Here is a 16,150-nt window from a genome sequence, read left to right as displayed (position 1 = left end):
CAGCAGAGTTGAGATCCAACATTTAATGGAGGAAACGTTTTGAGTGATGCAGCTGCTAAGTAGCTTCCTGACTGTGGAAAACCCAGAAGAAAGAGCGGAGAACCCGATCCAGAACCAGCTGAGGACTGAAACCGCTTCGGCGCTTTCTCATCTGGTTGCTGCGCAGCCTTCCCTCATATCAGGTGTTTGATATGTTTCCACAGGGCGCATCGCTCTATCAGATTGCATCAGGGACTTCTGAAGGTTAAACTCAACAATCCAACAACAAACAAACAAAGCGAATGCATGGATGATTTTCTGCTTGTTACTGCTGGCCGTCACCTTCGTGCAGATCGCTGCACTCACTGTAATAACTCTGCCAGTGCCCATCAACTACGCTGCAGCAAAATAAAGGCAGAGAGCCGCTACAGCCGTCTTGTTTACAACCTCTGAAGTTATTTATGTGAAAACCAACATCAATGTTCACATTTAGCCCACCAAGACATGTCAGTGTTACAATAATCAGCCTGGTGAGGTGAAGTGAATGAAAGCAACTGGCTCAGAATAGCAGGAAGGAGTTGTCAGTCTGTTTTCTTTGGTCGAGACCTTTCTGTACCGGTTATGACTCTCACATCTGACTGAGCTGACGTGTGTGTGTGTGTGTGTGTGTGTGTGTGTTTGTGCTTTAAGACACTATGAACTGTGTGTACATGTGGAGAAAAGTGTATGTTTATTTAATGTAATTAAATTGATCTAAACAGGAAACATTTACTCAGTCAGTGTTTACTGGCCTCCTGCTTGTGTGAACGTGCTGGAAGTGCAAACAGCGCACAGTGGATGATTAAGTGTGTCTTCCCACCACTCTCTGTCTCTCTCTCTGTGTGTGAGAGTGAAAGTAGTTAAATTTGACTGAGCCTAGCTGTCGGCGCTCTAAAAAGTGTGTGTTTGTGTTTTCTGGGGCAGACGGCTCACCAGGAGGGAAGTAGAGCGGGAGGTTCTGCAGATACAGCTCCTTATCCGTCGGCAGGAACACGCAGAAGATGACTCTGTCCAGCTGACACACACACACATTAGCACACAAGACACACACATTAGCACTCATAAATGACCTTTATAACAAGCATATGCAGTAAATGTGAAGTCATCAGTTGCAGGTGGGAACAGTATGTGTGAGCATGCAGCTAATGCATCAGTCCATTACTCCACCATTATCTTTCCATTATGAAGCCGCCGCGACCAGACGTTTATTACGCTGCATGCTGAGGACAGAGAGCAGGGGCTGTGCACAGAGGAGGAGCACAAACGTTTGAGACAAAAACGAGTTGGAGGAAATCTTTAATGGTACTCCCATTGTGAGAGTGCGAATCCAGAAGAAAAGCTGCATTTTTAGTGCGTTTCCATCAGTGTTAAGCCGTGAGAACGACACAAAGCAACAATACAGCTTTCAGGTGGATTTCAGCTCTGCTGCTGGGTTTGGTTATTTTATGCTTCATGCTTTTTATTCCAGCTGTAATACGTCATTTCAGGCTTGCATATGTATTATCAGCTTTTACGTTACTGTGAAAAAGTTGCAAACCTGCACTTTATTCTTTGTTTCCAAGGAGACAGAGTTTCTTTTGATCTCCTTAAGTGGTCCTACCAATAGTTCTGTCTAAGGGGCTTTTTAAAGGGGGAACATTATTTAAAATCAACTTTTTTGAGCTTTCTATTATTTTATAATGTTATTCCCTCATCAAAAATATACCAGGACTGTTATTTTATTCTTTCATACATGTTTGAGACATCCTTGGATCTCCTGTGGCGGCCATTTTGGGGTGAATAAATGCCTCCCAAATGGTTGTATTACACATACCGTCTGTGCTCTGCTCACATAGCATCACCTATTTCCACAAAGCTCCTCCTCCATATCTTCTCACACAGTTCCTTCAGACTAGCAGCAGCAGATATTAGTGAACCTGCAGAAACTGTGAGGTTATAAACGGCATAATGTAGGAGCATTGTTGCGATGACGTGCTCAAAGCAGCAGGAGCTTCTTAAAGAGACAGAAGCCCAATTTCAAGTCCTCAAATTGCAAAGTCAAATTTCTATTGAATGTTTGATATCTACCGTATTTCTATAACAACTGAAGGTAACATAGTTACTTGATCGTGCTACAAATTGGAACTATGTGTCTGGAATATATATATATATATAATGCTAACCCTTTAAGGTTATCTTTGAACTTTGGCTTCTTCACTCATTTTCTCTCCATTTTCTGCCCGTCCTTGCATTTGGCCAGCATGTATGTTGTCTGTTTACAATATAAGAAAACGACCAGATGGGGAACTAAAGTTATCAAAGCCTTAACTCAAAGAGCGGTGTCTGACAGTCGTGTCTTTTAAGAAACAGGAGATAATTCAATTCTGCTCCATAATTAGCTGATCATCAAATGTATGCCAGGTTTCCAGCTACTAGCGCCATAAAAAAATAGCCTTTGCACACAAAAAAAAATACAAATTTAATAAGTTTGATTATTTTTATAAATTCAATTAGAGAAGTGTTTGGGATCTTTATGATAAGCTGAGGTAAGAAAAACACTTTATTTAAGTAAAGTGCCTGTTTTAAGCTTTATTGGCTGAAACGACAAAGGGCCAGCAGTGTGAGGGCGCAGTTGAAGCATTTCGGCTTCCCATGATGCATTTTGCTCCACAGAAAAAACCTGTGAATAGGTGAATCAGCAAAAACCAAACCCAAATTGGTTGGGGTCAACTGTAAACTAGGATAATTGAGAACAAGACGTAAAGCATGTAGAATAGACTAACTTTGCCAGTGGCAGCAGCTCTGACCGTTTATCATTTTCCTGCCTGAGGCTCATTTGTTTCTCCCTGTTTGTATTTCTAGTTGAACAGGACATCTTGACTTTTATTGGAATATTTTGATTTATAACTTACTCTGCGTAAAGCACCTTCGTCAATGGAAAATAGTTTTTTGATGTAATATGGTCATGCATTTTGAATGATTGGTGCAGAGTACAACTTCAGATTTTTGCATGATAGAACGCAGATATTCAGATTAAAGCCGGTGATTAAAGTTACTGCAGCTCCTTGCAGGGCCCAAAGCTGCTCTCACTCTGATTAACATTATCACCACTTTAATATTTGTACAGGAGTTATACTTTGTCTGTTTCCAGCATCTCATCCCGATTTATAGCCGGGCTGTTTCCTCCCAGTTGAGGGAGTTTAAGAGACGGATCCCTCTCAGCAGCTGGCTCGCCCACAGCCTTTGGTTTTCAGTCCAGGCTTGCTACACAATTACCATCACTCACCAAAGATTTGCATAGAGTCGAAGGGAAGGTATGGAAATGTGTGGTAACTACATCCCTCGGGCTGAGGTTTAAAAATCTAACCTGCACATTAGGGTGCTTCTGCTCACAGCAGGAAACAGTAAAAAAAAGTGGGGAACTAATTTTGATAACGCTACAGCAGAGAGCCTGCAGATGCTGCTGCTAACAACAACATCAACGAAATGTAATGACTCCCTCGTGACTGCTCATCTTTAATGGAAACACGGCGCAAAAACTTGTGAATACTTTCTTCTGAAAGTGAAAACATCAACATTCAATTAGCATTCAGCACATCCTTCCCAGCCAAGAGCAGCTTGGAAGTGGAAGCATTTAGCTGGTTATTGTAAGAAAGTCTGGTGGACGCAGCGCGCACTAAGTTCATTCCCCCTCAGTGGAAACACCAAAGAGAAAAAGCTGAACCTCGACCGCCTTTTGAATTACGATGAGGACCAAACCAGAAACCTGGTGGGTTCTTAGCAAATCAAAACATTCAATACTTTTTAAAAAAATAACCTTCAGCAGTTAAACACTCTTTACATTATGCTGTATCAAAAATGTTTATATTGTTCTGATGCAATATTCAAATTTTAAATACCATGTTTTTATTGACTATAGACAGACAACTACATTAACTGACAGAAATGAAAGCTTGACAACATCAGTGGGTGTGTAATTAATCACTTAGTGAATTGAGTAACTGAGATAAATGAATGTTTCAGCAATATTCAAATTCACTGAATATCACATGAGACGTCTTTTTCTTTTTCTGTCTCGTCTCTGTGGTTCTGCTGTTAAAAGTCGGCATGAGATGGTAAGAAACACTCACAGTACAAAACTACTGAGTAAAAATACTACAGTTTTACTGTGTCAGTGTTTCCTCATGTCAACAGTTCAACTATTGCTCTAGAAACATAGACAACAGGTCCAGAGTAGAAGACAAAATATCAAATCCAGTCCTGATTTAGAAACCTTCTCACTTCTTATTTCCCACTTATGTTACCTGTGGGTATTAGAAGTCATAAATATACAAATTGAGAATAGAATAGACTTAAACAAGCAATTCATTATTTCTAAAATGTCTTTTTTTCTCTTGAGTAGGTGTTGCTGAACAGAATTAGTGTAGCTTAGGTTTCTTTTGATGTGTCGGGAGAAAATAAACATAAACCTTGACCACAGTGTCTATGTTGGTGTTTTTACCCTGTAATCCTCAGTTTGATTGATGCTAAATACAAATTCATATTAGAATCAAACAAACCTGATCAATAACATTGGATGGATGGACGAAAAAAAAGACAGAAGGAGGTATGGATGTGTTTTTTTTTCTTTTTTCTTTTGTGTGAAGGTCTCGACTCCATTCACCAGCTACGTAAATCCTGGACGTTGGTTCTTTACTTTAGATCACCATCAGAGGTTTAAGGTTTTGGGTAAGTCTGAGTTCATTTCTACAGCTAGTGATGACCAATTACTGAGAAACAATCCACTTTGAGAATGAAAAGTCCTCACACTGGCTTCAGGCTTTGAGAGGAAAAATGTTTTCCTCAGTGTAGCAGCAAAACAAAAACTTCAGCTGAACCTTTCTGACCGCCTGGAACTAATTTGGATCATAAAACGACTACAAAACTCATGAGTCTTACTCTCTTAAAATTATTTTGCTGCCGTTTCATAAATAAATTTATTGCGCTTGATGTGGCGTGTTGGCACGTTGCCTCGTGTCTCGAGTCCATTTTGTGTCTTACTGTGTCTGTAATTTTCTAATTCATTTACCACACAACAGCAGTGCGAGCCAAACCAGGCCCAACAAAACTCCATGTAAAACATCTAAAACAGAGGGGGGCTTAATTAAAGAAGAATCGCTCATTTTCCTCTTGTGCACACTCAAAACTTCAAATGTATGCAAATAAAGTCATTTTTTAAATTATTTACTTTAAAAACCCACAGCAGAGGAACTTTTGGGTGGAATACCAAAAAAAAAAAAAAAAAAAAAAAGTGCCCTGTTGAGTTAGTTTTCTGGTTTTACAGCCAAACATGTGAGGCTCTTTTGGGCTCAGTTGCGTGATGTACATGTTTGATTTGTTTTGCTCGCACAGGCTGACGGCATCGGTCCGCTGGTGTTGCGACAGAGCCTCTGGAGATGAGAGAGCTAATAATAACCCCTGACACCAAGCGCCTGTAAGGGGGCGGGGCTTCAGACCTGACAGGTGGAGAATTCAGAAACGACCGATCGGAAAGTTTCCGATTGTCTCCGATCGCATCCTTCTCTCTCCCCCCCTCCAGTCATCTATTCCATCATTTTGTCTTTTCTCTGCTTGTTTTTTCTCCAGGGGGAAAATGCGTGTGTGCATATGTGTGTGTGTTTTTTTTCTGTGCAAGTCGGGCCTGGTCCCGCAAGGAGCCAATTAAAACGCAGACTTGGCCATGAGCACGAGAGCCACAACTTAGGCGTGTGCGTTTAACTGGGAGGCTGTGTGTGCGCGCGTCGCTGGGTGTTTTTTCGATGTACCCTCTCGCACTTACAAGAAAACAAAAAAACAACAGCTGTGAAAGAAATAATACCTGGAGGAAATGGCAGGGAAAAATTGCCAATCATGCAGGAACACACACTCACACACATACACACACACCCACACACTCACGCACACACACCCACACACTCACGCACACACACACACACGCACACGAGTATAGACCAACCTTGTCATGATGCGCATCAAGAAACTCCCTCACGGCTGCTAGCGCCTCGTGCACCGCCTGTTCAGGTGGATATCCTGCGCAAACACACAATATCAAAAATGTGAGAGAACAGGTGCAGAAACAGATCTGTGTCGTTGCACTTGGCTGATGTTGTGTTTTTTTCTGGAGACAGATATGTTTTTCTCCCCACTACTCTGAGACTCTGTGCGCCGTTTCCTCACTTCGTCTCACCTCGCCTCGCCTAATCCGGAGAGATGCAGACACAACACACTTGTTGGTTGAGAGGAGACAGACGGAGCAGGACTGCCACAAATATTCAGCAGCTGAGACCTTTTACCAGTAAAAAAAAAAAAAGCTTCAAAATGTTCATTTTCTGGCCAAACAAACAAATTTAATATGACTAAAAATATAGTTTTACTCCATCTGTGGGAACTGAATCGGAATTAAGAGTTTAATTAGTCGTAAAGCTGCAAAACGACTATTTTAGTAATCAATTAGCATGAAAATGATCCACTTTTTATCCAGTACCATAGTTAAAACATAGACTCCTGCTCTGTTTCACTGCTGCTGTTTGATTGACTGAAGAGTGATGAGCATCAGGCTGGAAACTTGAGGACTTTTAGGCTTTAATGGGAGGCCTGTAACTTATTTCATCCTGATATTTCCTCACTTCACCTTCCGTTTGATTGCGTTCAGATTTTGTTTGAACTATTTTTCATCCTGATGAATATTTTTTAAACAAGTTTCTTCTTCAAAAAGAGAAATGTGAAAACAGATTTCTATTAAAAAAAAACAAACCTTTCAAACATGGATGCTTTGGAGCAGTAAAGGTCAGACTTTTATTATGGTTTTAAAAGATAGAGAATTTATCTAAAGATATATTTGTTGCATCACACAGGAGATTTATTTCAGTGGGTCGGATCGACTTTCCTTTTCAGCTCCCGTTCGTTTGTGGGTGTCTGACGGCAGAAAAGCTGCCAGTATTTATCATCATTTTTTAATCATCTGACAGGTGAAGAAGTTTCCAGGTGGGGAGTTTATTCAATCTGATCACTGTTCAAGATTAATATTGAAGTCAAATACTTCTAAAGTCGAGAGCAGGGTGACTTCATTGGAGCTTTTCTCACCTTGGAGTTCTTAGCATGACTGACTGGAGAAACAGTCCTAATAGATAACTTCTGATACGAACTCAATCAAATGGTTCAGAAACAGAGTTTAAAACAGCAGCTTTCTAAGTTCCTGTAAGATGTAGCTGTGCTACGGACTAGATTTCAGTTATTTTTCCTTTCCGCTTTCTTTTTTCCACCAAACATGTACCGGTGCTAAAACCAACGCCATAAACTGTAGTTAGCTCTGTTTTTAATCTCATTTAAAATAAAAACCTGTAAAAACTCTGATATTCAGCATAAATAAAAATCAGATGTGAATAACACGAGTTCACGTGCTGCAGACTTTAAGAGCTGAGCTTACGGCCGATATTGTAGCACAACTTGAGCTGTAATTAAACCCCGAAGAAGTTCTTGACATTATCAAATGGCAAACAATGCCAAAAATCAAAACTGTTGCAGAAAATGAAACTGAACTCCAGTTATAAATTAGACATCATTATGAATCTTTGAAAGACTTCATAAGATTTCTTTTTTAGCAATACGTTTAATTTTTCATTCCAGGTGTAGCGGCACATGAATTCTGCAACTTTGTCTTTTCATAGATTAGAGTGATTTATTGCCTTTTGTGAATGAAGCTAATCTGTAGCTGAGAAGACAGAAAATCATCTGGCATTTTGTTTTACATTTTATTACTGGATGTGGAAATTGAGTCCATCACTGTCCTCCTTCATGCTGCTCTTGACTTAATATCTTTTCAGACATGGAGACGGATAGAAATGTCCACTTGGACAGTCACCTTCTTACCTTTTGCTTCAAATCACATATATTTGTTTTGTAGCAGATCTCTCTTAATAATAAAGGCATATTAATCATAATAACGCATTTCTTTTTCAACTCGTATAAATACAGAACAATGCCAAGCTTTTCCTCTGAATCCACCAATAACATCTCTGAGTTTTTGATGTTGCCAGGTGACATTATTAAAGCTCTCTCCCTTTTTCCATGGCTGGTTGTCGGATCGGAGATCATTTGAGATAAATTATGAAGCTTTCAAAAGTGCCACTTGTTGTTAGGAAGAGTGGTAAAATAATAAAAGGGTGATACTGCAGTCATCTGTTTGGTGGGATAGTGAAATAAATACAATCTGTGTAGACAACTGTTTCCAAGCTCTGACACCGTCTTTAAAAACTGAACAGAAAACATTTTTGGATTTTCTGCTCTGGTTTACCGCTTAGCTAACATCTTTCTCACGCATTCTTTGTAGTCGCTGTAACGTTCCTGCAGGGGGAGCTCTAACCCCTGCAGCTCTACGCTTTCCAAGCAGCCCAGAAGTCTAATCAGGAAAGAGACGAAGTGGTGAGGCGAAACAGGTGCAGCGGAGAAGAAGAGACGAATTAAAAACCAAATTAATCTGGACCTGTTTGTATTCCAGCCGCGGCAGAGAGGTGTCAACCGGAGCTCATAGCACCGACACCCCAGGCTGTGTTTAAGCACTACCCCAAACTCCCTCTTCTGCCAGCGTGAAAGGGATTACAGTCACTCTGACACAATCTCAGAACTAATCTATCATAATCTGCCAGCTATAATCCCAGGCGTTAATCTGTAAACCACCTCGGGGTTAGAGGAGACGAGAGGCTCGGCACTCTGGGTAAACGGAGACGGTAACGGAACGCGTTCACACAGACGAACGTTGATGCGTTGCTGTGGTCTGGGGAGGAAACGGATACTGACCGTAGATTCCAGTGGAGATGCACGGAAAAGCCTGCGGAGAAAAGGAGGCAGAGGATTTAATCAGAGACACGTTTCCATTTCAGCTCATGTCAGAAAACTATGCTACACATTTTACTGAAAAAAAGATCCTTCATTTTTTTTTTTTAAATATCAGCTTTTTAAACATTTTCACATAAACCATCTACCTAATCTGGTTTTTATTAACTGCATCATATTGGTGGAGCTGCAAAGGGAAGCGCCACAGTTTGTTCCTTTATTTTTGGCAGCTATATCACCTCAGGTCACCAATTAGCTTCATCTGACCTGGACTGGAGAATCCTACATTATTTACCAAGCTTATTTACCTTTAAAGCACAGCTTGTGACACACGACTGCTGCATCTTGTTCATAAATAATTCAATTTGTGATGTATGTCTATGAGAAGTAGAAAAAAATCTTGCATTTCAACATAAAACTATTCAAGCATGAACTTTTTATCATCTACTAGAAAAACAGAGTAACATCTGAAAACTCCCATTTGTAGATATGTTCATAGTTATCCTAATATGACTAATTATTAGAGCTAATTTTATATTTTTCCATTTAAACTACCATGAAAAAAATCTACTTTTACCCAGACATTAAATCCTTTATATATGAGTGGATACTCTCTCTATTCATCTGAACTACTTAAACAGTTTGGCACAGTTTTATAATCTATACTTTAAACCAGTTGTTAAAATCTGCTGTTTCAGAATAAGGAAAAGACTCATATGTTGGTTCATTCTCAGAACAATTCAAATGGTTTTCTGTTTTAAATTCTGTAATACTTTAGAAAACTCTAATAAACAGAGATTAGCTGTAGCATCTTGTAATTTTGACCTTTCATACTATTCTGGGAAAGTGAGAACAATGTTACTTCATTAACAAATCCTTTTTCAGTCACTATGAATTGGAAAATGAATTTAATGCCCACATAAGGAGGCCTGCAAATCACTAATATGGAGTAAAACCAGTTGTGAAATGAATTTAGATCATTCAAATCAGCGGTCTCTGGTCTAATAATCTTGCATTTCCAAGAAGGCAGATTTTACAACAGCTTTCCATTTCGATGCATTCAGTTTCCAGACACAGTCACAATAATCTATCTTCACAATAACTTTGCACTGACATCCATTCGTTTTTCATTCATTTCTATAGGCTAACCCTGAAACAATGGGGTCTACCACATTAGGACCAGGCTTTGGTCTCCATAAGGCCCATCAGTCTTCAGACGGTTGGTAAATATGCCACAAATTGTCAAACATAGGACAGCTAAACAAGCACACACACACATATGCACACACCTCCACGTGTACGTGGCTGTAACTGTGAAATAAAAACTGCAAGTTCCTAAAAAAAAAAAAAGGCTGCAGGCGTCTGACACCTGCTGTTCTTTTTTTCAAAACAAAAACATTATTTCAGAGTAAACAACTCTGTTCACCAATGTCTCATTTTGCTCGAGATGAAAAACCTCTCATGTGGTTTTCTATATAACACCACTACTGCACTGTTTGTCAGTCTGCAGTTTTATCAGGCTTCTCTGCAAGCGGCAACCCATGTTACATCCATCATGTTTGTGTTATTATCGTATAATAACACTCTTGTAAGTAGCGTCGAGGGTCCAGAGTTTATTTTGTTATTCATCTAGCAGAATCTAATCCTCAGGCTCACATTGAACAATGTGATAAAGCTGCTTATGTATTTAATCCATCATCCTGTGTTTCATGTCTCCAACCATATTAATTATAAGGAAACGTATAGAGCAAAAAAACAAGATTTTAAACTCACTTTTCTTTTTAATAGATCCAAAATAGTTGATGTGTTCTAGATAAAGTTAAAGGTCTGAAACAACCAGTGAGGATTTTGCTTATTAACAATTGTTTGTAACCTTTAATATTAAAATGGAGCAATCTCTAATTTAACAAGAAGCATCAATCTGAGCTCGATTCTGTTGCTTCCTTATTATAACTGAGACGAAGGCTGAAGGTGCTCAGAAACAGCTAAGTTACACGACTAATTTGTTTTTCAATGTTCAAAGAAAAGCTTTTCTTTATCCTGGAATGCATTCAAGCACCTGATTAACGTATTCAGTTTCATAATTTAATCAGAAAAGCTTTAAATGAATGATAATAAAAAAAATCCTTCATTTAAAACTTGTAAAACATTTATTCTTCATCAGTCAGGGCTGTCTCATTCAGCACATGCAGCTAATTCTCTGCTGAGGGATGAAATAAAGCCTCTTTCACTCTGGTCAGTAATGTCATTGGTACAGATTATTATTCACAAATTATCTAATATTATAATCTAATATAGTACAGTAAATTGTTTTTGAAAAGTCCAGCTTCCCATAAACAGGGGGTCTTAAATAAAAGTTAGAGGTTTGGTCCAGGTTGTCGTTTTGCTTTGTTGTCAAAATGAATGAACTTTTATTCCAGTTTGACTTTGATTTAGGTTTTAATTTGACTTCTATTCTGTCTGGTTGTACTTTTTTATTTACTGCACACGCTTAATGTTAACACTAATCGGGATGTTATAGTCTATGCTTAGAAATTCAGTCAAAATAAGTCCATTTCTAGTGCGTCCTCGTTATCAGCAAGACATTTTTTCCTGAGTCCGTCAAACCAATATTTAGTTTATTTTGTTGCGTTGTTTATTTTCTCTGACGTTTTTCATTCATTGTTTTGTTCTCGTTTTATGCAAAAGTGCTTTGACTGATTGATTCCTGGCTGCAGGTTGGATACTGACTGCTGATAGGAACTCCAGAGAGCTGTAAATGTGAAAGTGGAAACTGTTTCTAAAAGCAGAGTATATTAGAAAATAATTACACACAGACATCTTTGGAAGAAGCATGGCAGACTGCCTGAAGCGGCAGGAGCCTGAGTATACAACAATTATGTGACCCCACAGACATATTGTAATTAAGATGACCTCAGCTCAAATGGAGGAAGCTGAAAGCTGAGAAAACTAAATGCGTGCCAAGAATGCATCTTTGAAACACTCACTGAATAGTCAAAGAAGGCAAAATAAAACAATTTGTCTCACAGATCATCCAGAAAGGCCTCAAACTTATGAACACAGTTACTGTTTTAATCATTTTTAAATATTCCAATCAAAAAAACATCTAAATTATGCCTATAATTAATAAATAAGTGCATAAGGCCACTCCTTGCATACACGGCAATAAAAACCAACATTAAAGAGTTTAACTCTCAGCATTTTAAGGAGAAATAAGTGTAATCCTACTTGAGTTAAAATGACCAAGATGACTGCGGGTGAACCTAAACACGTCTAACAGAACCAAGATGTTCATTAGGATAATTCATGTGCAGCACTGGAACTATAAGTCAATAAGATCCATGTTTAGCAGAACCATGCGAACCCGCAGCCCGCGATGCGAGTCAGGCTGCCAGAAAACTTCACGTTTGGCAGCTTCTCAACCTGCTGTCAGATGCGGCAGCGCCGGCAGATGCCAGGACGCTCTCCCCCCGTCCTGCTCAGATCATTTAACCTGACTGCTGAGCTTTAACACACAGCGACGGCAGATGTGACTCACGACTCCCTCGAGGCCAAACAGAAACATATGACTTGCCGTTTTGTGGATGTGCAGGGATGACTGTTGCATCTGTCTGTGGGTTTGTCAGAAATGAAACGACGCAGCAGCCGCTGATAAATGGCGTGTTGGGTTTTATTCCTAACCTCCACACCTCTGCTTTTATTTCATGTTTCTTGTTTTTCTCTGACTTTGTTCTCTGTGAAACCTGCAATCCGGCGTGTTCTATATAACCTAACAATACAACACTCCTACTCCCTTTTCGCTTTCCTCTCTCTGCCTCAGCATGAACAGAGTTTCCTTTGAAAAGACTACATATGATCAATCTTTTTCTCTTTACCTCTGGTTTTCCTGCAGCTACAGATTCTCACCACAAAGTAAACCCTGTAATTTAGTTCTATTGTCCTCTGTTGGTCTCTTACAGATTTCTGGGCTTTCTGTATTTTAACCTCGTCTGTCATCGTTCCTGTCTCCCTCCCTGGCTGCTCCCTGTCAGATTCATCTCATCCAGATGTTCTCACCACAGATCGAGCAGCATTTTCGGTGGCAGTCTGCAGGCTGTTCCAGTAGCACGACCTCAGAGCTCTCCTCTCCCTCTCGCCAACCCCTCCCTGGGCAATCGGCCCCACGGTGTGGATCACATCTGCAGAGACAGAAACAGAGGTGTGAAGATGCTGCTTTCCTGTTATCTGTTAATAATCCTGAGGAGAAAAAAGAAAAGAAAGTCTCCATTGTTTGATGAATGCACCCAAAATCCAAAATGACATGTTTTCTGTGGAAACTCATCTTCTCTCCGGTCCCTAAAGAAGAAACGCGTTTAATGTTGTTTCTATTAAATTTAACTCTGACATGCAGGGCATTCAGAGTTTATAAAAACTCAGCCTTATTTCCTCACTTGAAAAAACAATTTTACAATTAATCTTAGTTTGTTATCTGCAGTTAACCTGATGTGCAAAGGGGCAGATCTCATCAAAGTGTAACACAAGTGTGTGCATGACTGTGAAACAATATTCACTTTATTTAAGACCTAAATGTTTCAGACAGTAAAACAAATCCTATCAGACACAGATAAATTTGGTAAAAGTATTTTATTATCAACTCACTGATTAAATTGTGTTCAAGTCTGATTGTAACTAGAAATGGACGGCAAATAAAGCTTCACTTTATGATGCAATATCACAATCTGAAAGGCCAGCTTGTCTTATTTACTACAATATTATATCTAAGGTGACACCATGTATTTTGGTAATGTATTTCAAAAGTTGGATGGATTATAATTGCCTTCAATGCCTTGTTGTTATTAAAACTTACACAGAGGGCTGAAAAAACGAGGCTGTCACCATCGACATCAATATTGAAATCAATCCATTAAGTTTATTCGTATTGCACATTCCAGAAGCAAGGCAGTTCAGAGTGCTTTAAATCACAAAAACACAAAATAAAGAGTTTTAAAACTGATAAACATTCCATTTTGTTCATCATTAGAATAAACTACAAGTGTCTGAGTAAATAAGGTGAAACTGTTTGGAGGCGTGCACTTTCTAAAATTAAAATTTATCAGAAAAAAGCTGTAGATGTGGTAAAATAAGCGATGTGTTTTCTCTGTCTCTCCGTCTTCAGCAGGTTGTGATGTCATGTAGGCGTCGCTCCACTAACTGCATTGAGGTAATCTCTTTAGCGAGTTTCCTCTCAGGTCTCTAAGATGATTTTTTCCCCCTAATTTGAGGTTCAGATTAAGTGCAGAGTAACTAAATCGAGGTGAACCGGGGAGGTTGGCGGTGGGTGGGAGTGCAGCAGAGACTCTCTGCTCCACGCTGAGCAGGACAGCCGTGCAGATGTGGTTTAACACATGAACGCAGCCGGCGCCACACATTGTGATGAGACTCAGCAGGCCGCTCACAGTGTGAAACCCGCTGCTGTCATAAGACCAAGCCGGACCCACTCTCTTAGAAGAAGAAACTACATACATACAGAAAGAAATGTGGACAAGCAAGAGTATTTTTCACCTCACAAAAGGATTTTTCTTTCCACGCTTTACGGCAAAAATAATTGTTGCATTTGACCACAGATCATGTCCGACACTTGGAGCCTCCGGAAAAAATATTTTTGCTGCTCGCGCGAGTGTTTTCTTTGCCTAAAACAAATAAATCATCTTCCTATTTGGAGATTAAAGATTTCTGATCTTCACAGCCCAGGAGAAATAAGCAGCAACACAATCAGTCAGGCTGAAACTTATTACCCTGTCCAGTAGGAGATAAAGGAAACTAGAGGAAAGGTTATTTTTTTTCTGATTTACCTGGAGGCTTGCAGGAATCTCCTCCTAAACAGTGGATATTGACAGGAAGCGAGAGAGGCTTGTATGATGTCAATATTATTTGACTTTGTGATAAACTAATAAAAAGTTGGAGTTCATATGCAGAGGTTTAACCAGGATGCAATTTTCTTTGTCCCAGGTTGATTATATTAGAATTGACCTGGGAGTGATCGCTCCACTCATCCCTGTTCAGTCAAATCATAAATTAAGATGCTTTCTATGAGGAAAATTGTTCCTCATGTCAAACAGTGGACATAGATGTAACTCTATGTCCTGCCTAAATTACTGGGCACTCTCTTTAAGCATTCTTGATCCTGAGCTGAGGAGTCAATCAGCTAATTGATTACTGATGTCCAATAAAACATGTTCCTGTTCACTTAATCTGACAAGTCGAGAAGATTGATTTGTTTGGTTGAAAGATGAGACACTGCTTACCTCCACTTGTGTAACTGCAGGTAATATTCTGCCGTTAATCAAAGAAACTTCATCTGTTCAGCATTTTTAAAGTCCAGAAAACCTACTGCACTGATATTCAAACAAGTAGTTTTTAAACTGACTTTTCTGATACAATAATCTATAAAACCACATCTGCACTGGCATGTATGGAGAGATGATGCAACATTTAGAATAGCAGAGGGCAACCGCTTCATTTTATGAACAGAAATTGGGCAGTTTTATAGGGAAAAAGACTTTTCCATAAGAAATATGGAAATGGACATAGAGGCGCTTATTGGCAACACTAAACGATCCCAATAGATCCTCTATGCAAGGAAAGTGGATGAGATTTGTGAAAGCTGTGTTTTTCTGTTTAAAGACAGCTTGACTATGATCATCAAAGTGCAGAAATTTGGCTTCATGGAGAAGAACAACGTCAGGCTGAGGTCAAAGGACGCAGCATTCATGTCATGGTTAAATTAATAATCTCAATTAGCAACCTGATCAATCAGGAGGTCATTGTGCTTCTAAAACAACATTTTACTGAGGGTTTTACTTTGTATGTGTTCTGTATTTTTAAATAAATCAGTAAATACTCTCTACAAACTTTCCTCCTGCATGTTTTTCTCATCATAATTTGAATTAGATCAGACGAGCTTTCCACAACAAAAATACAAGTGTGATATTAAAGTGCAAGAAACAAAAACAAATGCATGGAAACGTACTACAAACTTATAATAATAAATAAACAGATAATTATTTCTGTTTCTCCAGTTCCAAATCAGCATGTTTTCAGCTCTAGTTATCTGCTACTTTTGCTCTCCTTGACCTAAAGAGGCTAACCGATGCATAAACTGATGAAGTTTGGAGGTAAATTTTTAATCACTGTATTGTTGAAACAGCTTTGGTTGATGATGCAGAACTGAATAGTTTTTGTTCATTGAACAATTGATTGTATACAAGCACTCAGACTTCCCCAGCAACCAGTAAGTATAGCA

The 16,150-nt window shown here is 39.2% G+C and overlaps 1 protein-coding gene across 4 annotated transcripts in view; it reads right to left on the bottom strand.

Moving 5' to 3' along the window:
- The window catches only part of macrod1 (mono-ADP ribosylhydrolase 1), a 175,420-nt gene that overhangs the window by 6,699 nt on the left and 152,571 nt on the right, over positions 1–16,150 (bottom strand). For 3 of the 4 annotated variants that reach the window (XM_016670589.1, XM_007550331.2, XM_007550330.2), the window contains 4 exons: positions 12,925–13,046; positions 8,833–8,863; positions 5,993–6,066; positions 952–1,033 (listed from right to left, as the gene is read on the bottom strand). In XM_016670589.1, the coding sequence (XP_016526075.1) occupies positions 952–1,033; positions 5,993–6,066; positions 8,833–8,863; positions 12,925–13,046 (309 nt within the window). The remainder of the gene's footprint in view (positions 1–951; positions 1,034–5,992; positions 6,067–8,832; positions 8,864–12,924; positions 13,047–16,150) is intronic. The other variant, XM_016670590.1, reaches the window with a different exon arrangement.

The sequence above is a fragment of the Poecilia formosa genome, unplaced genomic scaffold (genome assembly GCF_000485575.1).
Source record: "Poecilia formosa unplaced genomic scaffold, Poecilia_formosa-5.1.2 Scaffold35, whole genome shotgun sequence".
In the NCBI taxonomy this organism is placed as follows: domain Eukaryota; kingdom Metazoa; phylum Chordata; class Actinopteri; order Cyprinodontiformes; family Poeciliidae; genus Poecilia; species Poecilia formosa.
This window is presented reverse-complemented; position numbering and strand designations above follow the sequence as displayed.